Genomic DNA, 17,231 nt, shown 5'->3' with positions numbered 1-17,231 from the left:
GCCCAAAAACAGGACACACCAACGGCCGACGGCCAGCAACACAACAACAGCAGCAGCGAGAGCGACGGCGTGACCATGAGAGAACATCAGAGAGAGAGACCCGCGCCTGCCAGCCGTACGCACACACACACACTCACACAATCAGCACATTTTCTGAAAAATAAGCCATACTGATTCAAAACATTAAAGGGGTCATGAACTGAGAAACCAAAATTCCCTTGATCCACCTGCTTCTACATCACTGCCTGTTTAGCCCCGCCCACCAATTCTACACCATTGCCTGTTTAGCCCCGCCCACCGATTCTACATCATTGCCTGTTTAGCCCCGCCCACCGATTCACACATGTAGTGTTTACGAGAGAGGCGAACGCGCAGGTCTACGCAGAAACCAAACGATAAAGATGCTCTGAAGACAAGAAAACGCTGTGCAGTGCAGTTGTGGGAAAACAGTCTTTGCATTGCCTTCCTTCTGATCCCAATGTTAGGAAAGAGTGGATGAACTTTATTTTTAATGAAGATCCAGACCGCGTCAGTAAGAACTCGGTCCTTTGTTCACTTCATTTTACCGCGGATTCATTTATAAACAAGGCACAAGGTTTTCAGAAAGATTTAAACTAATCTTGACCTAAATCACAGCAGCGTCCATCTGTGAGGAATGTTGCTGTCAAACATACACAACTCTGAGCCAATCACAGCAGTGGGCATTTACTTCCGAGTGTACAATCCTCCACGTCTATTCAAACAGAACGTTCTGATGAGGGGGGTTAAAAACAGGACAGAAAATAGCCTATTACTTCTAAATTATGTTTTTTGATGTTAAAATCTTGATAACATTATAAGTGGACCTCAGAGAACAGTACAAAATAAAAAACAAAGGCAGTTCATGACCCCTTTAATAAAAAAAGTAATAGTATCTCAATGTGTACATGACACACACACACACACACACACACACCTGCAGCATTATCCGTGTGTTTCTCAGGCCGGAAGTCCAACATGGAGGAGGTTCAGGACGAGCTGATTCACAGACTGACTCTGGGCCGCAGCGCTCAGAAGAAGTTCCAGGCTCCGTCTCGCTCCTCCAGCAGCCTGCCGGCAGTCAACATCACGTACGACTCCACGCCGGACGAGGTCAAGGCCTGGCTGCAGCTCAAAGGCTTCAGCGAAGTGTGAGTGACTCTGTATCATGAGCGATTAAAGGAGTCATCGGATGCCCATTTTCCACAAGTTGATAAGATTCTTTAGGGTCTTAATGAAAAGTCTATAACATACTTTGGTTAAAATTTCTCAATGGTAGTGTGAAAAACTCAATTTTTACCTTGTTAAAATCAGCTCTGTTTTAGTGCATGTTCCTTTAAATGCTAATGAGCTCTGCTGACCCCGCCCCTCTCTTCCGTGCCGTTCTCATGAGACTGTTTACTTTAGCCGCAGAACTTTCTAACTAGCACGTTATTAGGAAAGGCGATTTGCAAAGATTCATAAAAGAACCTTATACTCACGTCTTCTGGACGTGAAGCTGGATCACGAATGATTCGCGCGAACATAGATGCATTTAGGTAGATCTGGGGCGCATTTCCTTCAGAAACAGACGTAATCCACTGCGTCTTCAGGGGCTCAGATGTCGGGAGTAAATGGCGACTGCTATGTTCATTATTACATCCAACAACAAAACACCTCAGTCGGTCAGGAGCCATTCTTGTCTGCTTGTTCAGCTGTGAAACAATGGCGGACTGATGACAGCTCGCTCAGGGCGGAGCTAAGGTGAAATGCTAGTGTCAATCAACAATCGTGGGAGGGGCCTGTCTGTGTGACGTCACACTGACAGGCATCTGAGATCGGCTTGATTTGAGAAAGGGGAAATGATTTAACGAGATTTAAAAAAACAAAAAACACTGGAGGGATCTTTATCATTATAGAGTGGTTGTGTACACACTGCCAACACACATTTCAGTTCAAACAACTTGTAAAAGTGCATGTAGCATCCGATGACCTCTTTAAGGCTGATGGGTTGAGCTGTTGTGGTTTGGTCTGCAGGACTATCAACAGTCTGGGTGTACTGACCGGTGCTCAGCTCTTCTCTCTGAACAAAGACGAGCTGAAGACCGTCTGTCCTGATGACGGCGCTCGAGTCTACAGCCAGATCACCGTCCAGAAAGCCGCTCTCGAGGTGAGTCGACGTCCTCTGCTTCTCCTCACAGATCCTTCCTTATTTCTCTCTTCATTCCTCTTTCAACTCTTCTGTCACAATCCATATGTCTCGGACCAGATCACATCACACTGACCGTGTGATTCTGGATCCATCCAGAAAGTGATAGCATAATAGTACTCCCTGAATCGAATCTCAAGTCTGGTTAGTTAATATGCTGATAAGTTGCCCAACTCTGTAGTGTCGCTTTGGTTTTTCTGTGGTGTTTTTGCTGTCTGCAGGTTTTCTTCTGACCCTCTCATGATCTTCACATGTAATCCACGTTCCTCTGAAGGTACTTTAGTATCGTAGCGAGGCGGCTTTGCTCTGTTTAGTTAACACATCATTAACCAGTTCCTACTTAAAGGGATAGTTTACAAACCTGTATGAGTTTCTTTCTTAAACAATATATTTTAAAGAATGTAGGTATGCAAAGAGTTGATGGATACCGTAATGTGTTAGACGTCAAAAACGGTTTGATTCCCAACATCCTTCAAAATATCTTCTTTTGTGTTTAAAACAAGAAAGAAATTCAGGTTTGAAACAACTTGAGTGTGAGTAAATGATGACAGAACTTGCATTTTTGGGTGAACTGTCCCTTTAAATTGGAATATGAAGTCCACACTTAGCTAGTACTCTGCTAAGTACTCTGTACTACTAATATTAGTGTCATTATGCAGTTCAATTTTTGTTCTCATCTGATAGCGTCAGTGCAGTTAAATCAATAATATTACTCAATATCAATTGTCTTTTAAACCCTCCCAAAATTAAAAAAAAAAAGCACATAAGAAATGGCATTTATTTCGATTGATCTTATGATGCACAGCGACTGAAGTCTGACAGGTAAACATGACAATAACAGTCAATCTGCTGTTTTATTCCAGCTGTTACTCCTGCTCTTATCAGTAAATATTTAGTTTATGCATTATGTTTAATGGTTCAATGCAAAAATATTTAGTAACTTGCCACAACTAGCTGGTGCAAACGACCCCTGATGATCCTGACACAGAACCGCTCGTTTCCTCCTCCAGCTCATATTAATATTTCTGTTATGACAACTCTCGGAGGGATTGGCATGGTAATGTACATGACAATGTTAATGTATTTGGTCTTGGCGGAATAGATCTGCTACACTGCTGCTGCGGCAGAACAAGTACCGAGACTTGCTACTGCCAATACATCCACAACATGCTGCTGTGAGCATGTAAGAAATACTGCTGCTGCACATATAACATACATGAAATAACCCCCATATAGCGTACATGAATCACCTCGTAGCAGATCTATACAGGTGGAGCTGGGGAAGGTGGAGGGTTTCTGAAGCAAGCTGCGACTGCTACGGCAAGCACTAGTCATATATTTGAATGTTGAGCAGCGAGCTCATTGGCTACCGATACAGGAGAGAACCAATCAGCTGTGCCATGTGATAATGATGTCATTAGGTCAGATTGAGTTAGACCTATCGGACTGCGCCATCTAGAGTTTCATGCCAGAACTCTGTATTTCAACAGCACAATTTATTCTGTTTGCACATGACTGATGATCTGCGTTTCATCGAATCTATTTGAAATCAGAGCGAGTGCACATTGTAATAAATGCTCGTGTTGTTTAATGGCTTCTGTCTGCTGTCTCCAGTCATAGTTAGAGAATAGATGCTTTCCCAGAATCCCCTTTACACGTCCATCATTGTTAGTTTAGAGCATCTGATGAAGACCCTTCATCCTCATTCACTCGTTTCTGCTCTTCCTCTCTCTGTCTCTCCATCACGGCCGCAGGTGTTTTGAGGTATTGAGCTTCACGCAGCTTGTTTAAATGAGCATTTTGTGAGATGTAGGGCTGGGTTGATTTCTCGATTTTAATCGATTCTCATTTTGTTGAACCGATATTGATTCTTAAATTCCAAGAACCGATCTATGCTGTTTTCTGTAACAAAACTTAATGAAACACTATTTCATTAACACATCCCATCCAGTAAATCACAATAAGCTTTGTCCTTAGTTACATTTGATAGGAAACAAAGTCTCAGCTTTCAATTTTTCATGAAATTCAAACAATAAATACTGTTTTGACACTTTTTAAAGTGGTGACAGACCGCTGTAGTGAATCGATCATCTCTTCCTCTTTACTAATAGTTACAGCAGCAAATAAACATGAATGAACATCAGAAGAAACAGAACAACTTACTGAAATTAATCATGTTTCATGTAATAAGTGTTTTAAATACAGAAAGGTGTCAATAAATCAGCTTGTGACCAATAATGTCACATTTACCTCCGAAATATATTCAATGACCATAAACTCGATAGTCAGCTAGAATGAATAGCATTTTGCTAAATATATGCACTTTATTATATATTCATTATATTTTCACTTAAGCTTTCCTTTAATATTAATTGATATTATTTAAAAAAATCTATTTTCTATTCTAACTACTTGTTTTATTTAAAAAGAAAAAAAGAGCCTCTAACGCTAGTATTCTCTATTCTTTGTCTATTCTATCTGCTTATTTTCTTTTTATTTATTATAAATAATGACCCTCTAACTCTAGCGTTCCCTATTCTTTTTATATTCTATCTCTTTGTTTTCTTTTTATTTATTATAAAAAAAACCTTGCTATGTGTACTAACTGAGACTTGTCACAGCACTTGTATATTACTGCTCTTTTCTTAGTTTTGATTGCTTCTATTGTCCTCATTTGTAAGTCACTCTGGATAAAAGCATCTGCTAAATGACTAAAAGTAATATTTAATAAATCCATCATGAAATCAAGTTTTGACATCCACTATACAGTATAAATGTTCATATTTAGAAAAAAAGTGGAGTAGAAACATAATTATAGCAATAAAAATATACATTTTATTATATAATTTTTATTTTAAAATCTTTGTTTATAATATAGTTTTTACAGCATTAGTTGAGAAAGATTTTTTTGTATGTTGTATGCATGCATGTATACTTCTGTATGTATAATAGTTTTTTTTCCCTTTCCCTTTCTTTCTTCTCTCATTTAAATACACACTTTATTATATACATTTCATAAATTATTACAATTATCTCATATAGTATTATTATAGACAATGCAGTTTCTTGTCAATCCTCCTGAGGGGTTTATGGGTGGGGGGAGGTTATGTAATGTTTATTTTTGGTCTGGATTCACCTAATTCAGTGGGTTAAAACATGGGGATAAGAAATTATTTAAAATAAAGAATTATTACATCTGTCTGTGTAATAATAAAACATGTGGAACAAAAAAAAATGTACACATACTGTACCTGATTGCTTATATGTGGCCCTGCAGCACAAAAGCAGTCTTAAGTTGCTGGGGTATATTTGTAGCAATAGCCAACAATACACTGTATGGGTCAAAATTATCCATTTTTCTTTTATGCCAAAAATCATTAGGATATTAAGTAAAGATCATGTCCCATGAAGATATTTAGTAAATTTCCTACCGTAAATATATCAAAACTTAATTTTTGATTAGTAATATGCATTGCTAAGAACTTCATTTGAACAACTTTAAAGATGATTTTCTCAATATTTAGATTTTTTTTGCACCCTCAGATTCCAGATTTTCAAATATTGTTCTATCCTAACAAACCATACATCAATGGAAAGCTCATTTATTCAGCTTTCAGATGATGCATAAATCTCAATTTTAAAAAAATGACCCTTATGACTGGTTTTGTGCTCCAGGGTCACATATATCCAAAGGAATCAATATTGATCGGAACTGAATTGAATTGCAAGCTTGTGAATGGAAATCGAATCAAATCGTGAAATCTGTCTCAATCCCCAGCCCTAGTGAGCTGTCTCTGAGTGTCTCACTGCGTTCTGTCTGTGTGTCTGTAGAGGAGCTCTGCCTCGGAGCTGCAGGAGGTCATGAGGAGGCGGCAGGAGAAGCTGGCGGCGAGCGATTCCGGCGTGGAGTCCTTCGACGAGGGGAGCAGCCACTGACCCCTCTCTCACCTCTGTCACCTCTGACCTTTTACAGGACGCCGTGGAGCGCGCTCACTTTGCCGCCATAATGCGCCGTCGCCAAGAACTCTTGGACCCGTCTGATAACGGATCGGACGCGGACGAACACGCGTGACGAGATGCGAGAGGAAGTTTGCTTTTTGTAGAGATGTGAACGTTGCTGCAGCGTTCTCCGTAGGTTCCTGTGAGAACATCAGAGCCAGTATGTAACGTTAGTCTAGTGCCATCGAGTTCTGCCTTCATAATCCAACATCCTGGAAACATTCATATATATATATATATATATATGCAGTCATATTGTACTTTTACTGCTCGGACAGAAAACATCTGTAAATATTCCCACACGATTGGCTGGATCTTGGACCAAATATCGATTACTATTGTTCCTCACAGACACTTCTGACTTCTTGAAGTTCAGCCAGATTATTTATCAGCCGCTTTGAATGTACGTGGAGACTACTCTCATTTTTACTAGCAAAATAATATTTCTGTACACGACTATTTTGTACTGAATCGTACTGCCAAAAGAGAAGCTTTATGGAAATGAAATGTCCGTTTCTGTAGATCTGACGTTTGTTGCGTTTCACAAGGACATGTGACGGGTTTTGGGCCAAAATCCTCTTCTTCCTCTCTCTGCAGATCTCATTCTAATGATGATATTGATGCCATCAAACCTTCTGAAATATAAATGACTTCTTGTAAGCATTGATTATTTTCTTCTCTGTCCCAGTAATGTGACCGATGTTTGACCAAATCAATCTCTGGGTTCAAGGTTTCTGTTTAAACACAAATGTAAATATAAAGTGTGTAGAATAAACGGAATCATGTGACCTTTGTGTGGCGTCCATGATAAAAAGATGAAGATCAACTCTCAGACCAGCATTTTCTACCTACAGCAAGATTCGAACCTGGATGCAGACCACTGAGCCACAGTCTTGAGAGCTTAGCTGTAAGAAGAAAAATAAATCAATAAAGAGAGAGATTCAAAATAGCATTCTATGCATGAAGGATCGTCACTCAGGCCACTGAAGCGTCTTGGCTTATATACTTCTTTTTGGAGGGAGTTTTATCTCAATAATTCAGAACCAATGAAAGTGCTTTATTTGCTTTTGTCAAATATGAGTGTAATATAAAATTGAGCTGGACTGCTATAGCATTCCTTAAGGCTGAATCAACGTTGCTTCATAACTGACAAATTTTGCAAGACTTGTGATTGATCTGAACTGAACCAACACTGAACTGCTTAATTTTCTCCTGTTTATCACTGTGTATTACGCTCTGTATTGTATATAGCGATAGGTGACTTAATATATTTGATAGTGTACATATTTTAGAGAGAAATTATACGTTTAAAGGGGTCATGACATAAGAAATCAAATTTGCCTCGATCTTTTGGCATATAAGAGGTCTCTGTAAAACATCCTGCAAGTTTCATAGCTTAAAACGTCCTCATTATAAACAAAGCATTTATTTATTCAAGCTCCGTTTGGATCAGAGGTGCAAGATGACGTCACCCGTGTAAAAATATTTGCATAAACGCCGCCTCTTAACGAATAGTAGTCGTCTCACCATAGGCCCCGCCCACTGGCGTTCAGCCGCTAACGGCTAAATGCGAGGTTGGTTGTGCTGGATACAGTAAACAGATGTGCCTTCACTTTCTGTCGGTCGTCAGGACTAAGGTTTAAACAGCTCGTTCACGTCTTTGTACAGATATCAGAAGGATCCCAGCTGTAAGGAATAAGTGGATAGTTTGTTTTTAATGGCATCCCGGATCGTGTCTGACGATTGATCGGAGCATTTTGCTTTGTAAACGAGGCACAGTGTCATGGAGTCACAAAGAAACGTGTTGAAAGATGAAGCGGAACTAGATCTGACTGCAGCTGCATCACAAACCGTAAGTAACAATGATTTCATAATGCTTTGTCTGGAAATGACCGTTTTTATTTTCATGTTGTCGAAACACAGGCTAGTGTTTCCTATGCAGTGACGTTAGCCAATCATAACAGTGGCCGATTACTGACACGCCTTAAAGGACACGCCCCTTAAAACAGCACGTTTTAAAGAGAGGGTCAGAATGAGGTTTTTCCACATTAATAACTTTGGTAACATTATCAGTAAACCTCAAGGAACATATTCAAACTCTAAAAAAAATCCATGTCATGACCCCTTTACTGAGGAAAACTTTGGATGGATTGTGATTTGTCTGAAGTAAGTTATTACATTTGGATGAAAGATGGTGCACTGAATGAATCGTTCAGGATATGAGCAGGAATGAGTCAGGAGTCCGTTTGGATTTCATGTTGACTTTAATACTGCAGCATTCAGAACTACAGAAGCAGATTCTGAAGAATAACACCGAGACACATGAAGCGACAGCGGACGTTTTAGATGGACTCGTATAATAATATCATCTCATGCACACATGCCGGAACCAAATAAAGCAGAGTTTAAAGGCACCAAGCGTCCATTCTGAGGTATCAGAGCATCTGATTCATTCACACTGAAGCTGTTTTGCTTCTGGTTCGGTTTCACCTCATACTGAGTTTTCAGTCCAGTGTCAGAATGACTGTAGAAATCTGAACAAGAGAGATTTCTGTAGAGGTCAAAGGCCGTATTTCTTCTGTAAGCCTTGAACAGAAGCGTCTCCCAGACCTGCGCTGTGAATCCAGTCAAACAGCTCCTGTAAGACTGACAGAAAGAACAGAGTTTGTGTTTATTCGCCGCTGTGCGCGCAGTGTTCAGTGCTTGTGTGTGTTCGTACGTTTCTTCTCGGCGGACGACATGAACATGACGGTCACGTCAAACCTCCTCACGCTCGCCAGGCTCCTCAGGACGGCCAGCAGAAGAGACGCATCTTCATGTCTGAAATCACAGACCAGACACAGGAAACAGGAAATTACATCATCATGTTGAACTCTCCTTGTCTGCAGTAAAGGCACACCAGCGATGATAACTATAACCATAACTCACTTTGAGTCATTTTCTTTCCAGCTGATGAACGAGAAAAACATTGAGAGCCAATCAGAATCTAAGCACTTAAAGTGGCAGAAGGCAAAACTGCAGCACGCTTATAATAAACAGAATGAAATCGTTATAGTTAGCATTGTAGTTATTATAGATGTTTCGGTTATAGTTGCAGTTATAAATATTGTTACACTGTTATAGTTACATTACCGTTATTATTTTCATCATTATAGTTACTATTACAGTTATCATTATAGTTGCAGTTATTGTTACAATTCAGTGTTATTTTACTGTTATTTATAAACTCTTATAATATTCTTTAATATTTAGAATTAGCTTTAATTTTTAGATTATCAGTGTTCATTTTAATTTTAGTTCATGTTTTGGTAATTTTGTTATGGCCTTTGTCATCGTTATTCGTTTTTTTAATTTGCTGTAGTTTATTTTTATTTCCGTTTTAGTAATTTTAGTACTTCAACTAAAACCTATTTCAGTTATTTCTCATTTTTGTTTATATTTTTCATCTAATATTTCTATTTTATTTTATTTCACTTACAAAAAATGATTTTTTAAAATCATTTTAGTTTTAGTTAACAATAACACTGTTATAGTTAACATTATAGTTAGTTATAGTTACCGTTAGAGTTGAGTGTTATTTAATATTATTGGTATACTATTATAGTATTTATTGCTATTTAGAATTAGCTTTAATTTTTAGATTTTCCATTTTCACTAGTAATAATTTTAAGTGTTGTTATGGCCTTTTGTAATTTTTATTACTTTTTTATATATATTCTTTTATTTAGCTGTAATTAAGTTTTTAGTTCCATTTTAGTTTTAGTAATTTTGGTACTTCAACTTGTATTTCAGTTAGTTGCAAAGTAACTTTTCTAATTTTCATTTATGTTTTTCATTAAATATTTATATTTTATTTCACTTACTGAAAATGATTTTTTCAAATGCTTTAGTTAAGAATAACACTGCTTTAGTTATTATTAGTTATGGTTATAGTAACTTTCGTTAAAGTTATCATTCTTGGTTCATCATCATCAACGGTTTACATGTACATCATCCTCATCCTCATCATCACGGAGCACTCACTGAAAGAAGCTGTGGAAGGTCTTGAGGATGTGGTTGAGAACATCAGGCTCCAGAGAGTTCTGGAAGATCTTCAGATAAGCGTCAGGACTGATTTGCTGCAATGTTAAATGTTGAGATGAGAAGCACAGATAGAGGATAGTAGGGCTGGGTAAAAAATATTGATATCTCAATATTAATTGATTCTCATTTTTATGAAACGATATCAATTCTTAAATCTCAAGAATCGATTAGTCTAGTCTGTTTTCAGTTAATAGACAGAACGTTGAAGGGCACTTCCCATCCAATATATCTTAATAAGCTTCGTATGTTTTGTTACTTTTGATATGAAACAAAAAGTCTCAGATTTCAAATTCTGTCCACTGTATTGCAGTATTCAAACAATAAATGCCGTTTTTCAGACGCGGCAGCGCGTAGCGCATGTGAACTGATCATCTCCACATTATTACTAGTTATAGCACAAAATAAACATGACTAAACATCCGAAGTTTTTATTTAATATTATTATTATTATTATTATTATATAGCCATAGTGAAACATATAATCACAAATATTTGGCCAAGTTGTTCAGCCCTATGAAGCACAGCAATTTTTTTTTTCTCAATCATAATTTTTAATCAGAAAATCTGCAATTAGACCCCCCCCCACCCAAATGTTGTGCACTTATTAAAAACATAATTTTACAGCTATAATGAAAAAATTTACACATTTGTATTAAATGAAGTATCTTGATTTCTATTAAGTGAATTATCTACTAAATTTTATTAATAGTAATATTTCTTATTTTGGTTTTATTTAGTCATTTTAATATTTTTATTTAATAATACTACTAATAATATTGCAACCATATTGATAAATATAATTTATAAAAAGAGGACCTGAGATGATGCCAACCCTGAAACAACATACAGAACTACCAAATTTTGCTATAAGTTTGATTGCATCATATAATAATTGCTGTTAATAGTGTTCATCGTCTGTTTGATTACGCCTTTAATTGATTTTTCCGTACATTTCTGCCATATGTACATTAACTGACAGTCACCACTGATAAGCTACTACTAAATATATTGTAGAAACTTAATTTGCTTTAAAGCTGCTTTGCAACGATTTGCATCGTGAAAAGTGCTACACAAATAAACTTGAACTGAACTGAATAATCACACTATTTTGTCCATATTGTTGTGTCTACACACAAGCATGCACTCAAGGTCACACGTACCGCTGAGAGTTTCTCGATCTCACTCAAGGCCTGTTTGTTTCCCGGCTCCAGCTTCAGAAGCTGCTCGAAGTCTGCAGACAAACACAAACGCATGTGAGCTCCTCAGAAACGAGGGTGAGGCTGTGAAAGCGACCGAAGCGATGGATGGCGCTCATCCTCATCATCACGGAGCACTCACTGAAAGAAGCTGTGGAAGGTCTTGAGGATGTGGTTGAGAACATCAGGCTCCAGAGAGTTCTGGAAGATCTTCAGATAAGCGTCAGGACTGATTTGCTGCAATGTTAAATGTTGAGATGAGAAGCACAGATAGAGGATAGTAGGGCTGGGTAAAAAATATTGATATCTCAATATTAATTGATTCTCATTTTTATGAAACGATATCAATTCTTAAATCTCAAGAATCGATTAGTCTAGTCTGTTTTCAGTTAATAGACAGAACGTTGAAGGGCACTTCCCATCCAATATATCTTAATAAGCTTCGTATGTTTTGTTACTTTTGATATGAAACAAAAAGTCTCAGATTTCAAATTCTAGATTTTTGTCCCCAAATCATCCCTAGACCAGACGAACCCATGACCGTGTGCTGCGGACACACGTACCGCTGAGAGTTTCTCGATCTCACTCAAGGCCTGTTTGTTTCCCGGCTCAAGCTTCAGAACCTGCTCGAAATCTGCAGACAAACACAAACGCATGTGAGCTCCTCAGAAACGAGGATGAGGCTGCGAAAGCGACCGAAGCGATGGATGGCGGACCTTCTTTGGCCTCTCTGATCCTGCCTCGAGCGGCTCTGGCCGTGGCTCGTCTGGCGAAGGCTTTGGCGTACGAGGCGTCGAGAGCGAGAGCCGCGCTGCAGTCCTGCTCCGCCTCGCTGAACCTGCACAAACACACACCGCTCTCTCACACACTAGACCAGTGCTGGGGAAAGCTACTTTTAAAACTAATGCATTACAATATCGCGTTACTTACTAAAAATGTAACTCATTGCATTACTTAGGTACTTTTTTTTTTTTAAAGTAATGCGTTGCGTTACTTTTGTGTTACTTTTTCTCATCAGGGCTGGGCTTGCTTGTTTGTTTTTAATATAAAAAGTTCTATTTTTGGCAAATGTGAAAGCCCTTTCACACCAAAAGTGAAATGAATAAGCCTCAGGCTTAAGGTAATGTAAATATGTGACCCTGCAGCACAAAAGCAGTGTTAAGTCGCTGGGGTATATTTGTAGCAATAGCCAAAAATACATTGTATGGGTCAAAATTATAGATTTTTTTTTTTATGCCAAAAATCATTAAACGTCACATTTACCTCAGAAAAACATATTCTGTGACCATAAACTCGTTAGTCAGCTAGAAAAATAATCTGTAGAGAGGGGAATTTTGCTAAATATATGCATCAACATATTCATTATAATTTTTACTGTTCTTCAATGCTTAATTTATGTTTGAATAAATTCAAGTAGAAATATTCAATTAATTGAAGTAGATATTTATTATGTAATTGTAACTTTATTATTTTAAAAACTTCATTGTGTATTTTTAACAAATCAGTCAATTTTAACCTTCAATATTATAATAATGTAGTACAGTATATTTTACAGCATTAGTTGAGAGATTTTTTTTCCTTGAGAAAATTTGGCATGTACTGTTCCTGATATATATCCAAAATAATCGATATTGAATCGAATTGGTAATCGAATCGAATCGCAAGCTTGGGAATGAGAATCAAATCGAATCGTGAAATGTGTCAAAACCCAGCCCTAGAGGATAGAGTGGAGCCTGTGAGCGGCACGGACGCTACCTTCAGATATCTGTAAGTGGATTGTGGGTGACGGCTGATCTTCCTGAGGTCGGCCTCCAGCTGGAAACTGCTGCTGGGTGGAGGAGGAATCGATTCAGCATCTGCAGATGAATCTTCAGGGGCCCTGAAACACAAGACACTGGCAGACTCACTCCAGCAGCAGGAGAGCGTGACGATCGGATCACGTCATCTGCTCACCTGGATACAGGAGCGTCTGAGATCTCCTCTATCTTCTGGATCTTGGGATGCGGTGAAGACGTGGACGGTGAGATCTCTGCACCCACCTCCTGGATGTCAAGCCTCCTCAAGGGTTTCTGAGACGACACAAACACACACGACGTGTTGACATCTAAATTGACCTTCATATTTAGACTGCTCTCTCGTTCTGGACTCACAGTGGATCTGAGGTGTTCAGGTTTGTGGATGGGCTGGATGCTTCTCTGTTTGTTCTCCTCTGGAGCCAGAAGACCGCTGCTCCTCACCTCCTGATGAACACATGCACAGGTGAACAGATCGGACTAGAGCTGTGTGATTCATCCAAACCAATAACAGTAAATGAACAACATGAACTCTATCTGTTTCAGTCACTAATTATAACGTGCAACAAAAGAGTAGTATAATTTTATTTAATGCCATGTCATTATTATTATTATTTTTATTTACTTTTAGTTTTGCAACAAAAGAGAAGGCTCCCTGTGAGTTTCAACCAAAATAAAACCTTGATGGTATAAAAATTTGTAAAGTCTAAAATATTAGCTTCATAATTTTACTGTTGTAATGTAAATAATTATTATTTTTTCAAATACTAGATTTTTTTTATTTGTGCAAAATACTGGAATAAAATAATTTTTTTAATCAACTTTAAAGATGATTTTCTCAATATTTAGATTTTTTTGCACCCTCAGATTCCAGATTTTCAAATATTGTCCTCTCCTAACAAACCATACATCAATGGAAAGCTTATTCATTCAGCTTTCAGATGATGTATAAATCTCAATTTTAAAAAAATGGACTCTTACGACTGGTTTTGTGCTCCAGGGTCACGTATGTCTGTACAGTAGAAGGTTGTGCGTTCTGGATTGCATGAAGAAAAGGACGCAGGAGAAGAAAGTTCAAAACTCTTCAGTAATTAAAACACAAATATAATGTTTATCTAAACATTAGTATGGTTGCATTAGATCATCAAAGGTCAGCAGCAAAGACATTGGCTACTAAAATGTTATTTAACATTTAGAATTATTGCAGCAAGTTTTTATTCATTTTGAGGAATACTGAATCACTCCCGGTTTCTGTCTCCATGGCAACACCGGAGCTGTCACTCAATACATGGGAAACAAAGTAACTGGTGTTACTTATTTAAAAAAGTACTTTAAAATTAAAAAGTAATGCGTTACTTTACTAATGACTTGAAAAAAGTCATCTGATTATGTAACTGGCGTCTCCGCCAGCACCGCACTAGACAGTGAGCACACTTCTGAGGGATGTCACCTGTGGAGTTTGAGGTAGGCCATGGCTCTGTTAGCAGGCAGCAGTGCGTTCGTCCCATCCGCCTCCATTCCTCTGGAGTAACACTCCACCGCTGCCTCATACTTGCCTTCTTTAAAGTAAGCATTTCCCTGAAACGTACAGAAGCAGTGTTCAGATCGATGTATTCACATGATGGAGAAGAAGAAGAGACGCTTCTCACTCTGTCCTTCTGCACGACTGCTTCCTGTTTCCTCTGCTGTTCCTGCAGCTGCTGTAACGGCTCTGCATCGCTCTCGCTCTTCTCCTCCGTCCGTCCGCTCGATCCCAGCACCTGGAACCAAGCATCGGTCACTGACGGATCTCACAGCACACGCATCTGTCAAAGCGGATCACTGACACACCTGCTGCAGCTTCTGGATCTCACTCTGGGCCTCCGAGCTTCCAGGATCCAGTTCGAGAACCATCTCATAATCTGGATGAATAAACAGAGACGAGACGTGAACTGGATAAAGATTTGATTCTGGACTGGATTTTTATTTCTTGTGCATCTGTTGAAATGCGTGATCATTTTATTTTTTCCTTTTTGATTTGAAAAGTATATAAAGGAAATTTACACTACTAGTCAATTTGGAATAATTGAGATTTGTAATGTTTTTAGGAGTCTTTTATGCTGCATTTATTTGAAAACTGCTGCTTAATATTTTTGTGTAAACCTTTTAGGATTGTGTAACAGTTTTTATTATACAAAAAAGATAGGATGACAAAATAATGAAAATAACATAAAAATATAATAAGTTAAAATAAAATAATTAGAATAACCTAAAATAAGACTGGAGTATTATCTGCTGAAAATTTAACTTTGATTACAGCAATAAATGTCATTTTACTGTATATATTCATGTAGAACAGTTATTTTATATTGTAATAATATTTCGCAATTTTGCTGTCTTTACTGTGTTTTTGATTACAAAATAAAATAATTAAAATTAAATAGAATTACACATAAATAAATTAGAATGCATTTAATTAAAACAAGACAAGTAATGATGCTGAAAATTCAGATTTGATCACAGCAATAAATTACATTTTACAATATATTTACATAGAAAATATGTACTGTTTTTACTGTATTTGTGATCAAGTTAGGGAGCCTTGTTGAGCAGAGGACACTTCTTTCAAAACGTTTAATTATTCCAAACTTTTAACTGTTGTTGTATATAGCAAAGTTCATAAATGAAGGTAATTAAAAAGGCTCTAAAATGTAAAGCACTTTGAATTATCGTTGTGTGTGAAATGTGCTATATAAATAATAATGAATCATTTAGACTGATTTGTGAACCAGTTCAACTGAATCATTGAAAAGATCCAATTCGTTCACAAATTCAGGCACTTTTTTTGCTGATGGATTATTTCAGATCGGAGCAGAACTAGATAAATATTCAATCACAATAGAATAACCTAAATTAAGACTGGAGTATTATCTGCTGAAAATTTAACTTTGATTACAGCAATAAATGTCATTTTACTGTATATATTCATGTAGAACACTTATTTTATATTGTAATAATATTTCGCAATTTTGCTGTCTTTACTGTGTTTTTGATTACAAAATAAAATAAAATAATTACAATTAAATAGAATTACACATAAATAAATTAGAATGCATTTAATTAAAACAAGACAAGTAATGATGCTGAAAATTCAGATTTGATCACAGCAATAAATTACATTTTACAATATATTTACGCTATATATACTCAGACCTTCGAGAGCGTCCTGGTGTTTGTTGAGCGCCGCGCGTGCCGCCGCTCTCCTGATGTACGCTTTGACGTATTTCCCGTCCAGAGCGATGGCCAAATTACAGTCGGACTCCGCCACGGCGAACCTGCGGCACACAAACACTCTCATCAGGACCGATCCACCAGAACACACCTGTATGAAGACGGGAGATGCAGCTGTACTTGTTCAGTCTGAAGAAGCAGGCCGCTCTGTTGGTGGGTAGGACAGGGCTGTACGGATCGGCGTCCATTCCTCTGGTGTAACACTCGATGGCGCTGTCGTACCGGCCGTCCCTGAAGCACTCATTCCCCTGAAACATTAAAGGAGTCCTATTATGCTTTTTCACTTTCTCAACTTTAGTTAGTCTGTAATGTTGCTGTTTGAGCATAAAAAAATTGGTTACCTGGCCCAGGTAACCAATCACAGCACACACTGGCCCAGCTAACCAATCACAACACACACTGGCCCAGCACTGGCCCAGCCTTTCGTATTTCAGAATGCGGTATCATTGGCTGATATGGTCTTAAAGGATTAGTTCACTCTCAAATTAAAATTTCCTGATAATTTACTCACCAGGATTATTCTCCTTATAGTGGACTTCAACGGCTACCAACCGGTTGAAGGTCAAAATGACAGTTCAGTGCAGCTTCAAAAGGCTCTACACGATCCGACGAGGAATAAGGCTCTTATCTAGCGAAACGATCGCTCATTTTCTAAAAAAAAAATATATATATATGCTTTATAAA

General features: G+C 37.8%; 2 protein-coding genes across 2 annotated transcripts in view; one reads left to right on the top strand and one right to left on the bottom strand.

Moving 5' to 3' along the window:
• The window catches only part of eps8a (EGFR pathway substrate 8a, signaling adaptor), a 43,070-nt gene extending 35,994 nt beyond the window's left edge, over nt 1–7,076 (top strand). The window contains exons 22-25 of the mRNA XM_016512068.1: nt 7–115; nt 983–1,169; nt 2,035–2,167; nt 6,038–7,076. Of these exons, the coding sequence (XP_016367554.1) occupies nt 7–115; nt 983–1,169; nt 2,035–2,167; nt 6,038–6,142 (534 nt within the window). The 3' untranslated portion in view covers nt 6,143–7,076. The remainder of the gene's footprint in view (nt 1–6; nt 116–982; nt 1,170–2,034; nt 2,168–6,037) is intronic.
• A 1,374-nt stretch (nt 7,077–8,450) lies between these two features.
• The window catches only part of rpap3 (RNA polymerase II associated protein 3), a 13,852-nt gene continuing 5,071 nt past the window's right edge, over nt 8,451–17,231 (bottom strand). The window contains exons 5-16 of the mRNA XM_016512067.1: nt 16,668–16,795; nt 16,470–16,591; nt 15,108–15,178; nt 14,927–15,037; nt 14,728–14,855; nt 14,512–14,551; nt 13,635–13,724; nt 13,438–13,553; nt 13,240–13,363; nt 11,627–11,721; nt 8,925–9,025; nt 8,451–8,851 (exon numbers count right to left, since the gene is read on the bottom strand). Coding sequence (XP_016367553.1) covers nt 8,766–8,851; nt 8,925–9,025; nt 11,627–11,721; nt 13,240–13,363; nt 13,438–13,553; nt 13,635–13,724; nt 14,512–14,551; nt 14,728–14,855; nt 14,927–15,037; nt 15,108–15,178; nt 16,470–16,591; nt 16,668–16,795 — 1,212 coding nt within the window. The 3' untranslated portion in view covers nt 8,451–8,765. The remainder of the gene's footprint in view (nt 8,852–8,924; nt 9,026–11,626; nt 11,722–13,239; nt 13,364–13,437; nt 13,554–13,634; nt 13,725–14,511; nt 14,552–14,727; nt 14,856–14,926; nt 15,038–15,107; nt 15,179–16,469; nt 16,592–16,667; nt 16,796–17,231) is intronic.

This window comes from Sinocyclocheilus rhinocerous, unplaced genomic scaffold (assembly GCF_001515625.1).
Source record: "Sinocyclocheilus rhinocerous isolate Xijiao unplaced genomic scaffold, SAMN03320098_v1.1 scaffold475, whole genome shotgun sequence".
In the NCBI taxonomy this organism is placed as follows: domain Eukaryota; kingdom Metazoa; phylum Chordata; class Actinopteri; order Cypriniformes; family Cyprinidae; genus Sinocyclocheilus; species Sinocyclocheilus rhinocerous.
Note: the sequence above shows the minus strand (reverse complement) of the source record. Positions and strands in the feature narration are given on the sequence as shown.